This window comes from Carya illinoinensis, chromosome 9 (assembly GCF_018687715.1).
Source record: "Carya illinoinensis cultivar Pawnee chromosome 9, C.illinoinensisPawnee_v1, whole genome shotgun sequence".
Taxonomy (NCBI): domain Eukaryota; kingdom Viridiplantae; phylum Streptophyta; class Magnoliopsida; order Fagales; family Juglandaceae; genus Carya; species Carya illinoinensis.
In genome coordinates, this window is record NC_056760.1 from 9,698,744 (window position 1) to 9,724,485 (window position 25,742).

At 35.1% G+C, this 25,742-nt stretch overlaps 1 protein-coding gene across 1 annotated transcript; it reads right to left on the minus strand.

The window, feature by feature from the left end:
* Window positions 1–6,902: 6,902 nt before the first annotated feature.
* LOC122275444 (gibberellin 2-beta-dioxygenase 8-like) lies at window positions 6,903–9,334 on the minus strand. Its single transcript, XM_043084508.1, has 4 exons — window positions 8,860–9,334; window positions 8,036–8,104; window positions 7,478–7,799; window positions 6,903–7,336 (listed from the first exon to the last, which is right to left on the minus strand). The coding sequence occupies exons 1-4, from the start codon at window positions 9,327–9,329 to the stop codon at window positions 7,106–7,108; spliced, it is 1,092 nt and encodes a 363-aa protein (XP_042940442.1). The 5' UTR covers window positions 9,330–9,334; the 3' UTR covers window positions 6,903–7,105.
* Window positions 9,335–25,742: the final 16,408 nt, after the last annotated feature.

Below are 25,742 nucleotides of genomic sequence, written 5' to 3' on the forward strand. Positions count from 1 at the left end.
TCTTTTCTGTTCCGTTTCCCTACCGAATACCTTCTATTTTGTTTCGTCTTTCGGCACTCCAACATGAACAGGCCTTTTTTGTTGTATGTGGCTTTCATGTGAGTTGGCAAACCGGCAAAAGGACGAAAAGAACTACTAGATGGTCTGCAAGAAATTAAGTAATGCCAAGTGTGCGTGCACGCACGCATGCGCACTTGAATCTTTTACTTCTCTCAGAAATATGGGAGGGAGAGTGAGGTTCGTTCTTTTCTAGCACTGAATAGACTAGAATTTTGGAAGACGTGATTGAAATTCATCAAATCCCCAACCCATTACATGATCTGTGGGTAATTCTTATGCATTAGGAAGCAGAATGAAGTCATACCTTAAGAGCTGAAACTTACGGACATCTCCATCTAGGTGAAGTTAGGCAAAAAGTTTAACATACAGTATATAACCAAATTATTGGCTAAAAGCAAGCACAAGTCAGCGGGCAAGTACAAGTAACAACTTGTCACGACAAGTGGACATGCATGTTTGACCATTTATAAGGACAACATGAACAGAAATTTCCAATTTTCTCTCGAGATTAATGCTAACTATAATATTTAAATAGGCAAGTTTTATACAAACCCTTCTTAAAAAAGTGAGTCTTATTGATAAAAAATAGTTTTTTTTTCCTACACTTTTTTTATGTGGGGTCTAGTATTTTTTTACAAAAGTTTATATGAAATTTATCTATTTAAGGCTTGTAGAAATTAGTTCTTTTTCCTCCAAATCTACAAAAGTTATGGCTGAACTGGACAATAGTTGACAACCAAACTATTGTACAGAAGCCTTGAACAAGTAATTGTTGGGTTATGTGGAGTTGATTAGAGCTTGAGAAGAAGTCAAGCCAAGAGTTCACTCAACTTTCACTCAACATAGCGCTCGAGTGAAATTCAAGTAGAGAGTTTGCTTGAGATGCGCTCAATGGTTGGCTTGAGTGAATGTTCGATAGATAGTTCACTCGAGGTGTGCGATAGTGGGCTCGAGCAAAATTCACTACAACATTTGTTAGGTTTTCCCGCAAGGGCATGTGGTCGGAAAAACTATGGTTTGAGTAGGAAAAAATCTTTTTCCACTAAATTTATTAATGGGAGACTCGTGACTTAAATTTGATGACGCTTAGTATTTTTTTCCCACAAATTTACAAACTCGTGGAAAATTGTGACCTTTTTTCATTAAATAGATAGCGGAGAAAGCCAATAAATTTCATGGTAAAAGGTTACTCAAATCAAGTTGATTAATGATAAATACTATATTTTATGACAAAATGTGCTAATGGGTATTAGTATTGCCTACTAGAGCATTTGTTTGGGGGGGGGGGGGGGGTGGAGGGAATTCTGGCAAAAAACAAAAAAAGTATTTGTCATGAGTCATATTCGCAGCAAACGGTAAAAAGAATTCAAAAAAATAAAATAAAATTGTAAAAGCAAAAAAAAAATATATATATATATATATATATATATGATATTGTTTCACACCTCTAATCAACATACAACTAAATTACTAAATATCACAAACAAACATGTATGCAATTCACAAGAGGGGAAAGAAAGAGATAAAGAAATAGAAAAGAATAAAAATGCAATTGTTTTGGAAAAACTCATTTGACTGCTCTTTTGATCTCAAATGTATACTAAAGTTTCAAATGATATATCTTGTCATCATCTTCAAGAAAAAAAAATGGCACCATAGTTTCAAGAAAAAAAATCAAACTTATTGAATTTCACTGGTAAAAGATTCAACCAAAATGAATATAACCAAAATGAAATGGTACCTTCTCATGTTCAACTATCTGGTATACACGAAGCATGGTGCGAGCAACTTCTGCATCATATTTGAGAGCAAAAGACCTGTACAAAGCCCCCCCAAAAAAAAATAGAAGAATTAAGTGACAACACCCTAAAACACAGAAAGGACTCAAGTATTACTTCTTAACAAAATTACAACACTCAAATTTTGAGATAAGTCTTCAGATCATGCATTGCGTCATGCATTAGAATTTACAAACAGGTAACACAAGCTTTTGATAAAAATAAGCTTAGTAATAAGATGATAAGAACCAACTTTCTTAGTGATGTACAGATCCAGACATCCAGGATTGAAAGATCCTTGCAAACACCTTCTTCCAAGTCAATACCCACTTTGCTATTTCCATATGCATGTTCAGCATATAGAGAATATATGATCTCCATTTTTTTTGGGCTTTGTATAGATCATTTGCTCTCAAATATGCTGCAGAAGTTGCTTGCACTATGCTTCGGGGTAGAAAAACCTTCACTCTGTAACCTACAATTAAATCTCGCTTCACTATGAAATCCAGCTACAATTACATTAACCTTCCTCCATACACAATCAAATCCAATCCAACACTAATCTAACACCAAATTAAGTTCCATTTATTGCTTACATCCAAAAGCATAACACAACCCAACCAAGCATGCCAATACAACCAACACATGAAATCTTCCCATACCATTTATGCACCTACTCCACACTTTCACAAAGCTTACAAGCTTTATACACATACTGCACATTCCATACAAACTTCTTTAGTCAACCCGATGCATCACTCTTATAATTTATCATAGTTAACACATTAAATATACAAAATCTATCCAATTAAAACCAATACTACCATGCTTTCCAAACTTACTACAACTCCACTATTCAATCCCAATACTTCAAGGCACACCATCTCAATCCAAACTCTATATGCTCATATCCAATACCTCAATACAATTCATCAATAAATATCATCCAACTCAAACATAATCATGTATTTAGAAATCATTTCCGTGCTCACACATCCAATATGAGTGAAGTTAAAGATTAAATATCAAATACATCAACTACAAACAGTCCAACCATTACATTACTCCAATATAGCATCAATTCATAGGATTCCACTTCACACTCCCATATGTATAATCTAATAATTTCACAACCCAACAACATCACAAACCAAACCCACTTTCCTCAGTCTACCACATCAACACAATCAATTTATAACAGATCTGTCCATAATTTAACACACACAATTAATCAAAGAAATAATCTAGAGGAGATCAAGGGAATAGTTGTTATACCATAAACAATCTAGACGTGGCTACAGTGTTACTTGTGGTTGTAGTTGTTGCTTGCCATCGCTTTAGAATGTGTCACACGGTGGTCTCATGGTGGTGGTCACGATCTCACTGGGAGGATAAAGAGGCTGAGATTGTGGGTCGAGGTGGCTCACAATGGGCCTAGCGACGGATCTAAGCTGTGATGAGGAAAATACTGAGACGGATATGGAACATGCAAGGCAGATGGAAAGTTGGGGGTTTCGACTGGGGGAAAGGGAGGAAGGGGGTCATCGGCAAGATAGGGGGCTACTGGTGCTGGTGCAGCTCAGTCGCTAGCGGCAAAGCTAGCTCTCGATGGCAAGGAACCGAGTGAATGAGAGGGGACTCAATTTGGGCGTGCCTTGGGGAGAGAGAAAGGGAAGAGAGGGAGAGAGAGGCGTGGGGTTGCTGGGTCCAGTGAGGTGGTCGTGCTCGGTGGTAGTGACATGGGATGCGATGGTGGCCTAGGGTGGAGCCAAGGAGAGAGAGAGAGAGAGAGAGAGAGAGAGAGAGAGAGAGAGAGAGAGAGAGAGAGAGAGAGAGAGAGAGAGAGAGAGAGAGAGAGAGAGAGAGAGAGAGAGAGAGAGAGAGAGAGAGAGAGAGAGAGAGAGAAGAAGAAGAAGAAGAAGAAGAAGAAGAAGAAGAAGAAGAAGAAGAAATGGTGGGGATAAAAGATTAGGGTTTGGACTTTTAATGTCAACCCTTCATTTTAAGATCTTCAAATCTAATCCAAGGATGATGAATTAAACTAACTAAAAATTAGGGCAGAGGTTAAAAATAAGTTGCGGAATACTTATTTGCGGCAACAACAAGTTGCCACAAGAAAAAAGTATATCTGAAAACATTAGTTTTACGGATGACTTTTTTGTCCATCAAACATATTTCAGATCAAAATGTTTGTTTTATTTGCGGTGACATAAAGTCGTCACAAAAACTAGTTTTACCCACGATTTTGAAATCATGGATATGAAGTCGTGGTAAAAGAACATATGTTTTTTCCACGGATACATGTTTGTAATAGTAAGTATTCTCCGTGAGCATATATCGTGGGAAAAGAATTCGTGGGAAGAGGCCAATTTTGTTGTAGTGTTAACCCGAGAGTTTGCATTTGCACTAGTGTCACTTGATGGATTGCTCGAGCTAACATGAAACAGAGAGTTCACTCAATACATACTTAACAAGCCAGTGGAGCAAATAACCCAACAAGTTGTCGCCTTATGGTTTTCTCGCCATTTGCTATATATATATGTAATGATATTTTACAAAAATAGAATATATTGAAGAACAGAGGCACAAATGGCGATTAGAGAGAAAAACGTGAAGAGAGAGAGAGAGAGAGAGAGAGAGAGAGTTGAGATTGTGATAAGCAGAGAGAAGCTCTTCTAACTCACTGTATATTTGTAAATCTCCTCTGAATAAAATTTCCTCCAATTTCGTAGATATAAGCACATTGTTAAATCACATAAATCTTATATTGTGTGATTCATTCATGTGTTTACGAATTCATTATCGTTGCAATTGAGTGCGGTGTTTTCCCCAACAGTAATCATTTGGGATGATCCGATCAGCAATGATTATTTTTCTTGAGTATGCATTAGGACATGATCAAGTAACAAATTTATTGCTGTAGCATGCATGTATTAGAAACTATTGCATAGCTGATAAGAAGAGGGGGGGAAAAGTAAATTACATTATTTTGTACAAATTGAATATACTTACATATATATATATATACAACCATTGTGTACGCCAATTGGCAGATTGCCATCTGTAACTTAATTTTTTGGCTACTTAATAAATAAAAACTTAATTTTTCTGGATATTTCAATACAATCGCTAAAGTTTCACTTCTGAAATTGCAGGAAGGGACAATATGGAAAATTCGATTGGAAGAGAATGCCAGTACTAGTACTACTTCTGAAATTTCACTTATACATTGATATTAGATCGAAGACAATACGAAATCCAAAGTGCTAAAAGATTAAAGAGTTCTTGCGGCCAATTGCTGGCCAGACAGGATTTCGTGCCAAAATCCCACCATAAAGTTCCAGCTTCGATTCTTTCTGCCAGTACCTAATTCTTTCTTTGGGTACTCCTCCTCAAAGAGACTTTTCAGCAATTCGACAACCAATATTATTACAATAGGCACATTTGTCATTTAGTATCCTTTCTGTGCCATTTAAATTGATTAGGGTCTCAGCTTCCCATCCCATTCATGAGTACTAGAGACACTAGTCATGAGAGCAATCATGTTAGCAACTTTGTACAGATCTTGAGGGCAGCGCCCCATCATGCATCCTGCAGCTTGATGCATGGTAAACTCTATTGCTTCACTCCGCCGAACGAAGGTACTATACCTCAGAAAGGGAAAATTCCTGCCAGAAATTGAAGTAATAGATCAGAACATGTGTGTTGAATAAATTGTATTTATAATTCTCTCTCGTGCTATATATGGAGATCGAAGGGCATCGCCCGAAGTTCTACACAAGAAGGATCATGCTGTTTTTCCTGTGAACCGACCACCGTACCGATTAATATTCTATTTCCATAGCACCTTGCACAAAGCCAGTACGAGTTACTAAACTTTAGACAATACAATCGGGTAACTGTATTAAAAAAATACAATTTTTACCAGATTGAGAACTTAGGCAGTACTCCAGGTTCTAACTCAGAGATCATCCCTTTGGAAGATAAATTTTCATTCTGTAACTCAGTTATATGAAAGAGTGCTATTGTTCAATGAACTGATGATCAAGATGATTAGAATGCTGAATGTTATATTCAAAATTCCCACGAAACATTTTCGGATGCGGAATCTAATTTAATTTTTTGGTGATAGCTTTCGATCGGCATGCAAATGGAAGACATACTAGCTGTAAGATTGGATTGATCGAGCTGCCTAAATTCCTTCTTTCTTTTTCTTTTTAACTCTCTTTAATTTTGATCAAGGATGTTCTGCTTGTTTTGAGAGAGGAGCTTAGACTTGGCCAGCTTGCAAAAATGGGCGTTTTCATCAGTACATAATAAGATATCATGCATTAATATAATAATCGCTAATGTTGAGTGATATACGAAAGAAACAGCTGCCTGGCCTACTTATAATTTCTAACGCACTTTACATTACGTTGCGTGGGAATTTTATAGAACAGACTATATATATTAATTTTTGGCGCTCTGATCATATAGCTAGCTAGGCTCCGTATCATCTTTCACAGGGAGGACAGATCGATCGTTCCATGTCAGAGCATGTTAATTATAATGGAATATATAATTATAATTAGCATTTATATGTTATTCACGCAACTAATGCCATTTATTAACTTAATTGGATCTTGATCTGATTTATCGAATGAAAGGAATGCTAGCTAGCTATATTTATATATACGAGTGATGCATGCCGCAGCTGGCTAGCTAGTTGAGGTTCTAGCTATCAAGATGTCTCCAAAGAGTCTTTCCATGGAGCCAATCACATCTAGCTAGCTAGCTAGAGGAGGCAAAACTGCTTTGATACATTAAACATTGTGAACGCATTAATGAAGTTGGAGTTTGCTAAGTGGAGTAGGTATATATATATATATATATATATATATAAATGGTGGATCGAGCTGATAGCCCCTTTTTACTAATATTATAGCTAGTCGCATGCAGACAAAGGGAATTGACCAAAAAAACAAAAGCAAGTAATCTCCTTCATGATCAGCTAGCTAGAATTAATTGCTGTATATGGCAAGATCTTGCAATAATACCATCTCAACCAAAGCATCGAAGAAATTACTTTCTCAAAGCAAAACGTCCGAAAATTTTTCTTTCGCATTGTGTAGTAGTACTACTGATCAACATTGAATTAAGCTTAATTATACCCTTTCTTATTTTCAAATTGGACTACACTTATATACCTTTTTTCTCACACACAATCTCAACAATAATACCCAGTCGATATATATAAATGCACCACTCCTTTGGGATCCATGGATTTACGCAAGAAATCTAGGAAGCCCTATTTTAGATCCTAGTTTTTGAACATCTGCTTGGACCTGCTCCCTGTATTCCCTAAAGCTGAATTTTCTATATACCGAAGGCTCGCAGCTACTCTGTATCACGGTGTCATATGATGGACAGAAGAAATATGCGGTGGAGAACCTTTCAACTAGCGGATTAGTGACAACCCGATGTTGCACACTCTTATACGCATCGTTGCTCCATGCCTACGTGAGAAAATTATTTACCAACAGCCAAACAGCAAAAATTAAGTTAGCGCACACATACATCTTATATATATATTAGTGGGCGGACTGCTCGTCCAGACTAAATCGAAGTAGGTGATGTTAAAAAGACGTGAAGTCTACCTGAAATAAATCTCCAATGTTGATAATAAGAGCCTCCGGATTAGGTTTAACCGAAATCCATCTCCCATCTTTCACCAATTGCAGTCCACCAACCTGATCTTGATGCAGTATTGTGAGGAAGTCACTGTCGGTGTGTGGCGTTAGGCCAAATACCTCTGAAGCTATTGGGCACGGAGGGTAATGATTCATTCGAAGATAGCAAGTGTTTGGTAGACAATTTTCTTGGAAGAAAGTTGATTTATGACTCACTTTCTCAGCCAGAATCCCAGCCAATTTTTGTGCTAGACTGGACACTGTGGCTGCAAACTGTTCCATTGTTGTGCTGGATAATTACAAGAAAAGTAACTTGTTAGAATAAACAGATTCATATATTATTATAGTAGGGAAGGGCGATGGCCCGGGCCAATGGGCTTGTCTGATCTGGAATATATAGAACCCCACATGAGAGGATGCCATCGGCCACGTCAAACTGCTCCTAGGATTAAAGTTGAAAAACTCAAGGGCGCATAAAAGTTTGAAAAAAAACCATAATGGTCAATGTCTTTGTTTATTTCTCACCTTGACGTGAAATCCATGTGGCCTAGCATGGTGCGCCACATGACCCAGTTGCTCGTAGAGCTCTCACGACTGTAATCGTGAAATTCACGTACTTAAGGAGATGTTTGATTCTTCCGTAATTATACATAAGGAGGCGTAGCTAGTGAGGAAACATGAGAAGAGACAGAATAGAGAAGGGACAATGTTGCAAAGTTCGACTAAATGTTGGTCTAAGATTTTAGAAATTAACTACCGACGCTAATGCATGCTTGTTGATTTGCCACGTATTTTTTCGAGGTATATGGAAGCAATCTGTGAAATTGCAGAGTACTATGTATGAGTCAGTCTGCTTCTAGGGAAAAAAAAAAAGTGGTTCCAACGCATCTACATGTGATGTTCCACATCTCTCCCCCCCCCCCCCAACAGCAATAGCACTGTTGGGTTAAAAGAGGATCCAAAATTGATAATAAAAACAAAAGAATAGAAACAAATAGCTTTAACAGACGTGTCAGAGCGACGTGTCAGAGCCCCGTTTTAAACCAGGGCCGGATCAGTACTGTACGTACATGTGAGTTAACAGACATGAGTACGTGTGCTCTATTTTTGTGGTTCGATATCAATTAGTCTCTAGCATCTAAAAGCCTTAACTTAGCTGTCATCGAAGTGTATTATCATAACCAATTCAGTTAACCTGATAATTCTAGAAAAGTTTGGCCTCCGTCTATATCACCTGAAACGTAAGTGCACTCTAATCAGCTATAGTGTGAACATCAGAAACACTTCTCCCTAATCATCTCGGTCGATCGGCTGAATTATCAGGAAATGAAATAGAAGAGAATGCTTACCCGAGACTATCGAAGCCACCAGAAGGGGAAATATCGATCAAAGGAATGTGGAAAGCTTCTGACCATGATAACTGCTTTAGGTTTGTGGCTGAAGGGGTGCCCCAACGGTAACTACCAGCTGAAAATCTCAGGTACTTGTCTTCTTTGCTCTTCTCGTGAAAGGGTTGCTTAAACAGCCTCTCCTGCTCAAATCTCATCTTCTCCAAAATCTCAGTGGAGATTCCATGCTTCATAACTTGAAAAAAACCCCATTCTTTCGAAGCTCTAGCTATCTCGGCCTTGCACTCCTCTCTCTCAGGTTCACCGAGGTTTAAACGGCTGAGGTCGATCAACGGAAGCTCGCATTCCTCGACGATGACAAGCTGCTCGTTATCTTTGTTGTCGATGAGCTGGTTGCGTGGGGTATTCCTTTCGATGGTTTTGTCGAAGAGGGTCTTGTAGGCCTCGTGAAATGGTGGGTCCGCGTCCATGTTAATTAGCGGCTGAAAGATGGTGTGACAGAATGTAATTAGCGCTTTATATATATAAGAGTAACATTAGTTAGGTTAAAATAGGGTTAAGCGATGCCAACGTTGCCAAGTGGGTTTTGGAGATAGAGACAAGGAAAAAGAAAGCATGGGACAAAAAACATTTCCCACTAACTTTCAATTTTTCTCCGGGCCCCTCTATTTTTTCATTTGTTTCTGTTTCTTCCCAACCTTTGAAGTTTTGAACTTTGGACGCAAAGCTGATCAATGTCTTTTCCTTTTTTCTTTCTTTTCATTTTTTTTTTAAATTATTGAACTAACATTTGTTTTCTTAGTTTTTTTCGATGTGAGCTTATATACGTACGGCTTGCACACAAACACAGCTGTAGCTTAAAACCAAAAGTTGTGCCACAAAACCAAGGGGTGAAAAAAGAGATCGAGGACAAAAGTATATAATTTAATTTGAATCCATCATCCAGTACCACTGCTGCAGCTTCGATTTAATAATGGACTGAATTAATTAATTAATTAAGAGCCCCTCTCTCGTAATTAAGAAATTAAATAGAGCAAAAACCATTAGTCATTAGGGGTGTTCATTCGGGCCGGATTTTTATCCCGCCCGGTCCGAAACCCGGATAACCGGAATTCGGTTATCGGTTTCGGACCGGATCAAATCCAGGCCGAAACCCGCAATTATAATAACCGGAACAGCCAGTCCGGACCCGGGTATGAAACCCGGGTTCCGTATTCAATATCCGGTACAACTGGGTTTGTATAAAAAGAAAATATACCCCCCAGTTTCGAGCGTCCCGACCCCCCTTCTCTCTCTCTCTCTCTCTCTCTACCCTAGCCGCCGCCGCCGTGTCTCACGCGGCCCGTCTCCACCCTCGAGTCCCGACCATCCCTTTCTCACTCTCCCTCTCCCTCGTCTCTCTCTCTCTGTCACATGAAACCTAGCTTTGAAACCCTAGCCATCGCCGTGTCTCACGGGTTTTTCACTGTCTCGATGATTACTTGATGGAAAGGAAAGCAGATTTCGAAGAAGATGATCCCTCTGTTTTGAGCGCCGAATCCCTTGCCATCATCATCATCCTCGTGACCCAGAGGTTTGTTCTCTGCGATTTGGGTCCTTTTTTTCGATTTGGGTTTGTTTAGCTTTTGGAATGCTACTCTGTAAGATTAAAAAGTATGTGCTAGTCTTATTTCTTTATAGATTCAAATGCTCTGTTTTGGTCAAATGTTGTTTTAGAGAAGATTCAAATATTCTTTAAAGATCACATGGAATGGAGCTGGTGATTGCATTGATGAAACATGTTATTAAACAGATCCGGTAAGCCTCTCCATTTCTCTCTTCATTTGGGCATTTTTGTATTTTTTTTTCTCATTCTTTAACTCTAGATGTAAAGGTTTAGTATCAGTAGGAGTAATGGTTTCTGGGATGGGTTTGTTTCTTGTTTTTTGTTGATTTTACCCTGTTTTTCCTCATGGAGCGAAATGAACAGAATTTACAGACTTATATAGGCCAGGCCTGCTTTTAGAGGCTAGAAAAATGTAAAAGTCAGGGTTATGGAAGTGTATTGGTTGTGTTGAAAGTCTTTGTTGTATTATGTCGTTTTCATTTAGCGTTTCCAAGATCCTTTGCCGTCGACTTGGGGTTTAATTTGGATGTGGAATGTGGATATTGATCTATTTTCAATACCAAATATAATTAAAATATTCGAGATGATATGGAATGTGGATCATGGGTTTCCAGGGGCCTATTGGTTTTCCCACAATTGTAGACTTTTATTATTTTATATTTTATATCATCCTTAGTGATTTGAAATGAGTCTGTTCCAATCCTCAAAAGGACAAGTTTTTCTGTTATATAGGTTTTTATGGTGCTGAAAGAGTCGTAGTAGTGGTCTTTGCATGTTTTAGCCTTGAATTGTTATCTAGGACTCTTGGCTGCATTAATATCGTCATGCATTCTCATATTACAGGTCTTTGGTAGGAAAATATACATTTTTTTTATCACATTCATATATCAAGCAGAAATGATTTGGCCCTTTTTCATATGTAAGATGTCATGAGCATGTTCGTAGGAGTACCGTGTAGAGGTACCAAATTTTACCCTGTTTGGCTTCTAAATCTTTGTACCATTGCTAACTATGGTGTAACTGATACTTGTTTTGTCTAGACTATTCTGTTTCACTGTGCTATATGCATGTATAGATAATTGTGAGCATAATAATTACATTTATATGATACTTGTGAGCATGTATAGATATTTGTCTTCATCTTTTTAGTTTTATACACAGGAAAAAATAATTATGTAGGTTCTGAGACTGACTTCACCGAATTGAAATTCCATAGGGTGATTATTGATTATTTTTATATGTTGTGATAAGTGGTAATTGATTATTTAAATGGAGAGCAATGGTATGAGTTTTCTTCACGAAGATCTTTCATAAATTAAACTTGTTTGCTAATTCAGTTTTTTTCATTCTTTTGGATGTGCACTTACAATATCTTTATTGGATGTGGTATCAGGCCTTGTTGATCATGACAATTACCATGAGTATTGTCACCTTATTTATTTAACTGATTTCCATGTGTTTTGCTTTATATATATTAATGTGCAAGGGGATGCCGTGGCATGTAATAGAAGCTCAACGTGCAAGGGGAGCAGTGAAGGAGCAGTCCAGAAGCTCTTCCTAAACTGATGATCATCAATCATGATAAATATTGTGTAATTATTTTGTAATCATGATCATTAATCATGGATTGTAATTTTGTGTTTTGTAATGTCATGTATAAAATATCAAATAATGTAATATATATATGTAGCAGTGAGTAGTGTGTTGCATGTATTTTATATGATAAATATTGAATTTTTATTTTTTTTCAGTTGCATTTAGTTGAAAAGATAAATAGTTGCTTTATATATAAAAAAAAATGTTTTTAAATTACAATAGAATATAGGCTTCTAAATTTTTTTTAAAAAAAGGCTTTTAAGACTTCTAGAATATAAGCTTTTAAATTACAATAGAATATAGGCTTCGTTTAAAAAAAAAAAAAAAAAACCAGGTACAGCCCGGAACCCGGATTCCGGGTTGCAAAAAACCCGGATACATCCAAGTTCCGGCCTGTGTTACAACCCGTGCATATCCGGACCGGAATCCGGCCCGGATTTGCAATCCGAATTCCGGGCCGGATATACCCGGATATCCGGTCCGAAATCTAGATGAACAGCCCTATTAGTCACAAAAGTTCATTTTCGTTGATTATAAATAGTCTTTTTGTTATAATAAATTGATTACAAAATTTTTTTTTTTAATAGCAATACCAGATCGATCGAATACACATCATATATAACCTTAAAACAATTCCAGCTGACTTAATTCTTAGACTACTACATACTGCATGTACTCATAACTCTAAAAAAACCAACTTCTAATAGTACATTTTGTGTGTGTGTGTGGATATATATATATAGAGAGAGAGAGAGAGAGAGAGAGAGAGAGAGTTGATTATTTACTATCATTGAGGACTTGGTAATGATCCTTAAAAAATTAAGTGGTATGCGGGAAAAAAATAGTACTGTAATTACACACATATATGTGCACAATATCATAAAGAATATATATATATATATAACTTAATTTTACACGCAACGGTCGTCATTTATGGAATGTGATATGTCGGCCTAGCTACCTGATAACTTAAAGAACATGCATATCTATATATGGAATATTCCCGAAAAATTGAAAAAAGTGGGGCCTTCCAACATGTCGGCCATCCTTGACTTTCATCTCCCCGGCCGTGATTAAAACAGCGTTATGTCAATCTCCATCATCTCTTGATTGTCGAATTTTACACGATTTAGTAGTACCCTTCGAAGATAAATTGTAATGGTGGACCATGCGGAGCTCTAAATCTCCATTTTTGGGGGAAAAAAGTTTCAAAAGATCATCATAAAATACTCATGGCCGGCGAGCTTTAAATCTCCATATTTAACGGTAGAAGAAAATAAAATTCACATAGTACTAATTTACCTATTTAATTTATTAATAAATCAAAATTATATATACTTTTTAATCTTCTAATTCCTCATTAAAAACTGGATACATGATACATGCATGCATGCCTATGCTTGCTTCAAATTCGATCTGAAGATTAAAAAGCCCGTTATAAACAAAAAATTTAAAAGCATTCCTAATATCCCACTGAAAATATATAACTTTGAATTATATATATATATATATATATATATCCCACTGCTGTACATAAACATTAATCCTAATATTAATGTATATATATATATATTAATTCATTCAGAAGAATTATTGTTAATTAATTTCTTATATATATATATATATGTTTATGTTACATACAAATTATTATAAAGAGGATAATTCAGGACTTAGAATTCTAAGGTGACATCATGAATCGAACGTACCGAAACTTCTAGTCGGATTTGTGGGTTTCTAGGTACGTACGTAGGTATATATGATCTGGAGCTTCGTCATGATCATCCGCTGGCTGCACATATAGCTAGTGTTGTCCTTGCTGGACGAGTGGCCGCAATTGGTTTGTGATCCCCTTGAGGTATATATTAATATATTTTGATGATTTGGCCCCATATATGGATATTGCTGGAGTACTAGAGTACTAGGTAGGCTGTTTCTTCTTCTATTTATATACTACATAATTAAGTTTATTAATTCTTTTTTCTTTTCTTTTGTGGAAAAAAAATAAAACAAGATCATTACTAATATTAATCATGTTATGCATGTTAATCTAACTGAGATGACTCACAAATTATGCGTATATAATTTATATTATAAACTTTTAATAGTAACATTAATGCATGTAGTGACTTATTACTGCTCGATCGTTATTCGCCGTAATCATTTAACCGAAGTTGTAGATGAATTCTTATAGATCGATCAACATATATATATATATATATATATAGGCGACGCGTCAACGGGCATCCTGGCTAGGATTAATCTTATAACTGTCCAAAAAGTTCTAAACTAGCGTTCTATTGCTTGGGTTCATAGGAGTCCTAGCTAGAGTACTTAGGTCAGCTGTAATATTTTCTTGAAAAATATGATGAATTTGTCCATATTTTTTTAAGAGACCAATAGGCCGCCTAGTGTAGTGCATGGAGAAAAACGAAAGAGAAAGACTAAAGGCTCACCTTTCATGGAATAATATTAATATTGTTGGTATTATATGGATCCTAGCTATATGCGTCAAGGATGACAAAAACGAAAGAGAGAAAATCAATGTAAAAACCATATAAAGGTCCGGTACTGGAGAAAAAAAAATCTTAATATTCATCATGAGCTAGCTAGCATATTATATATGCATTAATGGTCCTTAATTAGTTCTAATTAATAATATTGCATGTGAGCCATATCACATGAGCTGAAAGATAATCAATGATAAGCGAGAAACTAAAGCGCCCATTTGATATGATTAGTTTTTGTATCTAGACAAGTTATTGTCAAAACGAGCTTTATCATGAGCATATATACGTCCACATACGTATAGAAATATCAAGGATATATGCCAAATTAACTTTAATTCCTGGCCACATATATAAGATCAAAAGTATGGCTACCATGAATTAATTAATAATCATGACATTTTGCTTATCCTTTACCTGATTTAGAGGCTAGCTCCAACAATGCTCCGGAGTACCTCGCCCTTGCTTCTCCTACTCTGCAATGCACGCCAACTATATATGCAGGGAGCTAGCTTACTTTTGTGACAGAGTAGTACTACTGGTAGTGCGTGTGTGAATATGTAGGTACGTACTGGTTCTTTCAAGAAAGTAAAGGATATTTTAGCTAGTTTTAAGAAAGTGGAAAGGCTGAGCTCAACATCACTTTCTCTGGGTACGAAAATTCAAAGGTAATTAAGAAATGAAAGATCATGAAGGATTACTTGCATGACAATTCACGAAGTCGTCGATGTCTACGTTTTTAATTCTATAGAAAGCTCAGCACTCCAACACTGTTGACCGGAGCAATAAAGGAAACAAAAGCATGAAAACAAATAACGACTAGGACAGGAAAATTGATATATATGTTAGCTGAACTGTCTGAAAAAGTACTACTACTCATGATCAGTCCCTAAAGATAAAAATAAAAAAGGAATTGAAGATCAAAATTAATAGAAAGACCAACTGTTATATAGCTAAGAGAGATTTTTTAGCATTGCTAGTCCTTACTATAGGAGGGAAGAGAAAAAGCTGGCTTCTTTAAAGAGACTAAGAGAGTGATTGAGAGAGAAAGGATCGAAGTAGTGGAGTGTGTGACGAGTGAGTGTGTAGTCCAGCAATTAGACGAGAGAGGCATGTATTTATAGGCCAAAAAGAAATCCAATCGATGCCGATAATAATTGATGTACGGAGAAGGGAGTGAAGATTGGAAGTCTATGCTTGGGAGAAGAACACGCGTCTCATGGCGCTATCAGAGAAAAATTAGGATGGCTGGATCGATCTTTTTGCTCCATCTTTAGGCATTTCTATTTTTCCTTTTTTGGTGTCAACATAAAGCAGAAGCATATTGAGGATCAGGGCCGGCTCAATGTAACGCCAGTTATGCCATTGTCAAAGGCTCCATTATATTTAAGGATTTCAAAATTAAAAATAAAGTGTTTTTTTCTTAATTTATTTTTTGTAAATAAAAACCATTTCATTATATAAAATTTTAAATTTTTTTTTTCAATGTGTGCAAGACCACATAATACTAAATTTAATATTTAATACAATGAGTTATTTATATTTTAAATAATTTTTTAAGATCTTGCTAAAATGAAATGCTAAATTTGCATTGAGACCTCATTTTAAGTTGTAGTATTCAATATAAATTCAAAAAAACTTTATTTAAAGATTTTAAATAAAATCCCATTTTATTGAAAATTTTAAAAATATTTCATATAATAATTTATATTTTATTGTACTATAATTACAAATGACTAACTTAAATTTCGGCTTAAACCTCAATTTGTATTGAGCCGCCCCTGTTGAGGAGTCCAAAGCTGGCAGGGTGTGTTATAAAGGTGCAAGAGTTTTTCAAAAGAGTTTTGTTATATACAAGTACAATCAATTATTAATCTGTGTACTAATACTGATTCATTCATATTTAAAATTTAAATTAACACTGTTTTTAATAAAATCTACTTTTTGACCAATCACATCACATTGATGCACAGATTAGTGCACAATTGTGCTTACAACTATATTTTTCCTTTTCAAAATATTTTTTCATGAAAACAATTTCAATATTTCAAATATGTGGGAAAAATATTTTCTTTTAACCAATTGTCTAGAATATATATATATATATATATATAAAAGAATATTAAAAAGATATACAAATTAAAAAATCAGATTGGCAATAATTAATGATCGATCAGTACTACTCCTGCGTGCTATCCCTCAAGTTTGGAGTTATTAGTACTTGCGTGCGTGTGTGAGGAATGTGAGAAAGGGACACTAGAATTTCTTTATTGGGACATAATTAGTGGTAGCTAGCTCGATTACGACTTCTTCCATTGCGATCATGTAGCTAGCGACCGAGACTGCCTAGCTATCAGGTTTTGGTTGGAATTTGTGGCCAAATTTGGTAACTTCACGAGTTTTATTGGTAGCTTGCATGTGTGGTGGTGAGTCATGATTTCAAGTAGTGTAAGTAATGAGTGGGATTTATGCGCATGGGTCCCCGTAGGTCGATATATAAGACTTGAGATGGATCTTAAGCCTACTATGTTATTTTTGTAGAACAATGGTCATCAAACAAGTTTGTTTAGCTTGAATTGCATCATTATTCTACCTTTTAATAACGTTCAAGTTTGCATCATCACTAGCTCTTGGTGTTCAAATAGATGACGTTGCATTCTTATTGATGATGGAATCGCTTTACTACTCTTGTAATTGAGCTTGTATTTTTAGTCTCGCTTCTGTTTTAAAAGAGTAGGTTATGTATATGAGTAATGCTTTTATATTCTCTAATTTATATCACTTATTTTGTCCCCATATCACAATGTGGTGCCACATGACTTATTAAAAAGAATAAAAATATATATTCAATTTTTGTATTTTTATTTTTTTAATAAGTCACGTGATACCACAATGTAATAGGACAAAGTGATGATCAGTGGTATAAATTAGGTGCATAGTAACATTAATATATATATTATATATAATATTAATGAGAATTAATTAGTTGAATTATGTACTCCTAGGAGAGCTTGTAATTTTAGCATCTCCTTATGGGAGAATAGGACATCATGTGTCTCCTCAAATGAGGGAAGTTAATTAGCAGTTTCTTGCATTAGATCTTTGTATCTACATTATCGTGATTGATATAAATTTAGTATCTAACGTTTGGATTAAGTACTTATTATAAAAAGGAAAAGAAGAAGAAGAGGAAAAGAGTTAAAAAACAACTAGAGGGGAAAGAGGTAAGGAAAAGATAGACTTGGAGGAATGACAACCAAATGAAATAGATTTGAAGGAGACTTGGTTCAATATACACCAATTGAACGTTTGGCTTGAACCTAATCTCTCTCTCTCTCTCTCTCTCTCTGATCTCTCTCATCATGTGCGAAATAAGTGAATTAAGGAATGTGATTGGCACTGGCCCGACCTCATGATAAGCAATACCTGATCTCATGACTGTATAAATGTCGGCATATTCGTGCTAGAATCTGCGAATCACATGCATGCATGCATTTAAAAGTTTTCATGTTGGCATTAATTTCTAATTGGCCGAGGATGAGAAAATTGAGTGCTCAAGCATGCAAGCATGTGCGGTGCAGCTTAAACCAGATGGAACGTACTGATCGGTATCGCTACGTACAGCATTTAGGATTGATGTATATATATACTCACTACAACAAAAATCATTTTTTGAGACGAAATTACTTTCAGACAAATTGAAAATCGTCCCAAAAAGTGAGATTTTGAAACGAAATTTAAATTTCGTTTCAAAATAACGACGGTTAATGCCAGACCGTTCGAACGCTATTCTTAAGGACGAAATTTTTTATCCCAAATAAGTTAACCGTTCGACCGTTAATGATTAACCATTCAAACGTTTAATTGTTACCGTCTGAACGTAATATTGGCGCGATAGGCAAAATTATTTTGGAGAGAAATTGACAAATCGTTCGAACGGTAAATTATAAACGTTCGAATGATGCATATTCACCGTTCAAACGTTATTTGAAGCGGTCGAACGGTGACAGAGTTTTAATTTTTTAAGTTTTTTGCCAAATTATATTTAGATTAACTAGTAATTATAAAAAATTGGTTAATTAAATAATATGAATAATCTAAATTAAGAATTAGTTTAGAAAATATAAAACAATACTATTTCATACTTAAATACTGAATTTACAAAACATAAAATGTTGTCCATACAAAAAACAGTAAATAAATAAATAAAATATATCATAAAGTAATTAAGACCCCAAGTCTTTGCACACTTACTCGACTGCAGCTATACGTTCCTCTATTTGTGTCAGTTGAATATTGATGGTGACCTGAGTCGCAGACATGGCAGCAAACTCTGTACGAAGCTCGGACACAGCAGAATGGATCTCCATACGCACTGCATCGACCACTGTTGATGTATGCTCGCTGATCGCTGCACGCACTATCTCAGTCATCTCCTCACGAGTAACACTGTGGACTGATGCCCCGACCCGTGTAGATGTCTCTGCAGCTGCAGCTGAGACTCCATGATCTCCCGGCTGTGCATCTCTGTGAAGATCAACTGGTTCTGGAACATGTGCACGAAAACGCAGTCTCGAGTGTCCCGTGCTGCGTGAGAGGGTGGTGCTATTTATCGGTCCCATCGGCTCCCGTTTACGCTCGGCAACATCTGGCACAACACCAGCACATAGTAGATATCGGGTGATCAGGACTCCGAATGGTAGTATATCCATCGAAATGCACCGAGATTCTGATCGAATCCTATCGAATATATACCCCACCAAGTCGATAGGAATGCCACGAGCGACCCGTATCATAAATTTCGTCCGATCAATGCCAACTTCTGTTTTGTGTTGCCGAGGGTCAATGTTATTGGCAATTATCAAATTTAATATCTTAAAGAAAGAAGATAAATATGCATGTTTGATGCTCTTCGTCCCGTCATACGGTGGAGCATCTGGACCGACAACCAAATCTCTCACCTCGTGATCAGCAAGGGTATCGACCTATCAGTATAAACTGATGTCTCCTCCTCAGCTGTCTCCGCCTCAACTGAAGGATCAGACTCTTTAGGCACCACATTTGGATATGCATCTGGCAGCCTAGGAATACCGAGATGCTCAGCAAGTCCATCCCGTGAAAATACAATGGGTACTCTTCGGACAGTGATCCTGTAGGCCCCAGAATCATCTGCGCTAGCACTGCCGAGTTCTTTATAGAACTCAGCAACAATGTCAATGTAGGAGACTGGCTCCCATGCTTCCTCCCGTTCATCCAAGATAGGTCCCTAACCACGATTACTGAATACTGAGGGCAATGAATGACCCTCCCAGAGAAGACTCTGGAAATCAGAAATCTTCACTGGTCGCTCCAGTGAAACTGTCATCTTCCGAACTGGACCACTACTACTCTCACCAAAATTGCGTCGCTTACGTGCCGGTCTAGAAGTAGACATTATAATCAACTTGAAATTTATAATTACAAACTAGATATATAACATTAACAAGAAAAATACAATAAAGAACTATTTACAGTAGTTTCAAACAAACAGCAATTTAATAATATTTGATATTATGAACAACATTATCAAAAATAAATATATCTCTCAATATCAATATTAATTATATAAATATTAATATAAATATAATATTAAAAAACTGTTCGAACGATTCGTGTAACTGTCGAACAGTTACAGACAGACCGTTCGACCGTTACGTTATATCGTTCGAACGATATTCATAGCGTTTGAACGATATTCGTGTCGATCGGGATTCCAGGCCGAGTCGACTCGGCCATTGAAATCCATGGAATCCTTCGATTCCATGGATTTTACACCAAAATAAATGCAATAGAAATCTAAATAAACGTTCCTAACATGGATTTATGCAAATCTACCGATTATTTTGATGTATAAATCGGTTTACCCTAACTTAAATAATTAATCTATCAAAAACCTAAATCTAAACGGTAAAATGCTTTAAAAATGAAAAATACCGGTAGTTAGAGGTAGAGGTTTTGAGTGGGCACTGTTGACGGGGGCGAAGACGGCGTTCAATGGCGGAGATGGACGGTTTGGAGGCTTAGAACGGAGGAAATGGAGACGTAAACTTCCGTGAAAGTGACGTCGGGGGCCTTATATATACAGTACCGTTCGAACGGTAAGTTAATATCGTTCGAACGTATTAACTGAATATTAATACACATCCCTAATTAATCCAAATTTCATGATAATAAATATTATTCAAATGCAATATTCGGTATTAATTATATTAAATATAATAATTAATTCAATTATAATATATTTTAACTGTTAAATATATTAAATGCAATATATTTAATGCACTTATATATTATTAAACACTATGTATTATATTTATAATTTTTTATATATATAGTATATATTATATTATATTTAATTAAAATATATTATACTATTGAATATTATATAGTATATAGTATAAGTTATATTATATAGTATAATTAATATAATATAGACTACTATATACATGAAACTATGTTCATGTATTTATATAACATATATATTATATGTGATATTAACTAATATCACATATATATACTAGTATAGATGACACTATATCTATTAATAGTAGATATCCTATTATTAAATAATATTATAATAATAATATAATATAATAAACATTATATATATATATATATGCATGTGATACATATAATCCTGTGCTATGATACCATATATATGTTATATATAATAGGTTAATATATGTACTTGACTATAATACTAGATGTAATATGATATTTTATACTATATATGTTACTAAACTATATAATATATGTTTGATTATATATTATATAATTATATTACTATGTCTCTAAACTATAGTATATTTACAAGTTATTATATTTAAAGGTATAGTGCAAAAAAAAATACATTAAGCAACATTTTAATTTGACGTTTGAACGGTTTAATATAACCGTTCAAACGTATAAGAAAACGTTCGAACGTGAAAATTAGCGGGGGAAAATTTTCCCGCTAATCGATTTGACGTTCGAACGTTTATTAAATAACCGTTCGAACGTAAATGTTCTACATTTATACGACAAAACCTTACAATCTCGCACTCGTTCCAGTCGACTTCCAGTTGCTCCCACGCTCATTTTCTTCCAACCAACGCCATTATTCTTCAATCCACCTCTCAAATATTACTAACTTCTATCAATCTCTTATATTTTCGGATTAAGAGGTTGTTTTTACCGTTTGGTGAAGAGTATTTAAGTTTTGGGCATTGGATACGGGTGGATTTTCCACTTTATCTCTCCAAATCAGGTATTCTCCTTAAATATATTCTCATTTTAGTTTTTATATAAGTGTTTTCGTTTGCTATAATGAGTTCGTCATATAGTTTGCTGTCTTTTGATATAATTTGGACTGTAAATGTTGAGGTTTTCGGAGGTTGAAGACGACTGTGATCTGGAATTAATCCGTGTGCCGTTTGAACATATGTCCTTAGATCGAATGATGACTAGCACCGTTTGAACGTTATGTTGGTCAGTGTTAAAATAATTAACATTTTAAATGCAGGAATTGAATTAAAAATTAATTATTTATAATCTACATTTAATAATACTTAAATACTTAAAAGATTAAAGTAATCAAATGAGAATGAATTAAATTACAAATCATTTAAGATTTAATAATACTTAAATATTTATGATGTTGAATTATTCAACTATAGGTTAATACAGATAGTTTTGTTTTAATAACACAAAAATACTTAATCTTTGAATTAATAAAATGAATTTTAAATAAAATACAAATAATCTAGATTTAATAATACTTAAATACTTAAAAGTTAAAAGTAATCAAATGAATTTGAATTAAAATATAAATTCTGAATTATAATTAATAAAATGAATGTTAATTACAATACAAATAGTTATAATTATTAACATGCTTGTTAATTACAATACAAATAGTTATAATTAATCAAATATTTTGAAAGATATAAAACAAATATTTAATTATTTAATAATATAAATACTTAATTAACATATGTTGCATTGTTTGTTTGATACATGTTAAATATTGACATATCTTATATTGCTTATTCATCAAAATTAGCCTTAGACCCGTTCGAGAGTTATCAATCCGCCTTAATTGAAAGATTGATAACTCTTGAATTGTCCAGAGTGGACAGTTTGGAATTGTAAAATCATTCTCACAATCTATCGATATATATCTGTTATACGTCCAGCATTAAGATTTTGGTAGATTTATCCCTTGTTCTTCGGATATGCAGTTTCAGTGATGTTGTATCGACGATTAACAAGTCGGTGCACACAACCAGACGAGCATATTTGGAGAACTATGGGGAGATGCTGCCGAAATTTTGTTGGGCGTGACAGATTATAAAGGATAGGTTTGCGACTATGATCTTACAATTCCGAATGGGATAGGACCAACTACCCGGTATAAGGTGGCATACTCCTTGATTGATACATGATACATGCTTGTTTGTTGATGCACACGTGATTGTTTGTAATGAAGATAGTCAGCATGGATAAGAGTTGGATGCGAGTTAGCGATCGTTTGGGTCAGAATTACAACGTATATGCTGAAGGTGTTGAGAAATTTTTAGAGTTTGCATTAGGTACATGTGATAGTGATGGACGTATTAGATGCCCATGTAAAGAATGCAGGAATTTGCGCTCTCATAAGATAGACTTGGTGAGAGAGCATCTGTTTGTGAAAGGTATTGACAAGGGTTATACTGATTGGGTCTTACACGGGGAACCATATCCAACTTCATTTGATGCTCCACATGAAGAAGAAGAGATCGATGAAGATGTACAACCAGATGTTGTTGGAGATGAGTATGATGAGGATATGGAAGAAATGTTAGGTGACATCGGTGCGGAAATGTTTATTAATGAAGGTGGCACGGACACATCAAGTTCAAATGATGGGGGTCATAATACTTTTGCACGATTGTGGAATGAGTCACAACGTGAGCTATATCCAGGATGCAGAAGACACAGTAAGTTGTCATTTACCGTAAGACTGCTTCAGATTATCAATTAAGGCTGTCAATATGTTACTCGAGTTGTTTAAGGAGGCACTGCCATCAGATAATACACTTCCTCATAACTTCTATGAAGCAAAAAAAATTGATATTACTCATCAATTGAAGATTACTCATCATGTAGGCTCAAGATCTTTCCACCGCCTCTCTAAGAAATTGGTATTGCTATTCTTTTATTTGTATATAGTTAACTGAATATATGAATCATAATGACTTTATATCTTAACAAATCTTTATTATAGCAAGATTCAGATGCCAATTATGATCTGACAAAATTATATGCTGCATCACATATTAATCGTAATGGAGAGTGGAGTCATCCTGATACTCGTGAAAATTACGTAAGTATTATAATTTGTGTTAAATAAATATATTTGAATATTTATGATGATATTAACTCTTTATCTTATGTGCATGATAAAATGGTTGCCCTGCGTGCTGAATCTGCGTCAGATCAAAATTCCTCAAATAATGATGTTGAGATTTTTACACAAGTTTTGGGTGAACGTTCAGGATATTTGAGGGGTTTGGGTCGCTGTGTAAAACCTTCTCCCTCTTCCTCTTCTTCCGGGTCTGCCTCTATAGTGCAAGAGAATGCGAATCGCAGAATTGAAGAATTAGTTGCAAAACAACAAGAGTTAGAGGCTTAATTAGCGAGACAATGAGACATGGAGATGCGCCTCAAACAACATGAAGAAGAACAAGCAAAGTTCAGGAGAGATATGCAACTCTAAATGCAACAGCTTATGCAACAGTACAGGCCTCCAACCAATTGATGGTTTTTTACGTCTAACTTATGACATTATCTAATTATGTATGAACAATGCTAGTCTCATGGTTATTTATTTCTTTGCACTTATTATAAAACTTTTGTGAGTAATTAAACAGTTCCTAATTTATGTTTTTCAAATAATATGGATGTCTATTTATTTTTTTATAATTATTAGTTTTAATAAAATTAATATCTGTTCGAACGACCGTGCCACGTTCGAACATTAATGGGCATGCCGTTCAAACGATATTGTACCGTTCAAACATTAATGAGCAAACCGTTTGAACGATACCAGATGCTCAAAAAAACGTTCAAACGCAGGTCATTACCATAGCGTTCAAACATTGATCAGCACCGTTCGATCTCTTCTACCGTTTGATCGGTTCCTTTAACGTTCGAACGTAATTATATTGATCGTTTGAACATATCTTGATAACCGTTTAAAAGAAACATTAACGTTCGAACGGTAGATGAGAAGCATTCGAACGCCATTCTAGAACTAATTTTAACCTTGACAAAAAATTTCATCGTTCGAACGGTATCAAACGGTCAATTTCAAAATCGTTCCAAAAGATATATTTTGAGATGAAATTGTGATTTTTGTCCCAATATATCTTCTGGGATAGTGATGTTGGGACGACCTTGGGACAAAATTTTTTCGTCTCAAAAAATAATATCCAGTGATAGGTATAATTATATCCGACACGCGTATTAATTTCAAGGCACTAATTGGTGCTCCCTTTCCTTGGACAAAATATATCTTGGTCCTGTACGTACTATTGTGTTCATGATCAGCAAAAACCATGCATACTTGAACATAAAGAGTAAAGACTCTCCAGCTAGTCATCATGTGGTTGCATGCAGGTCGATCTCTTTAATTTCATGCACTTTCTAAGTATTCAATGTTCATGATCTAGAGTCATCATGATCATCCGTTGAAAGTACGGTTCAAAAAATTTTATATATAATCATTTTTATCTACTTTTTGCACACTCTACTAACGTGATTGGCTGCATCACTTTTTTAAATATAAAATAACTGTTTTAGTCATTCACATTAGTGAAGTACACACAAGGAATATGTAAAAGTGATGGTATGTAGCAGAACTCAAAAATAATATTATAACAATATTTTATTTAACTTTTAATTTTTATCTAAAACTATCTCATCTCATTTCACTATCGAAACCTTGTTCTGCGAAAAAAAAGTTTTCCCCAGTTGCCCATTATTAATTAGAAGAATATATAATCATGATCAGACCTCTCAATTAATTATTTGTTGGTAGACTACTGTGTTTATATATTTTATCTGTAACATACATATATATAGGACTGTTCATCCAGGCTGGTTTTTATCTGGCTTGG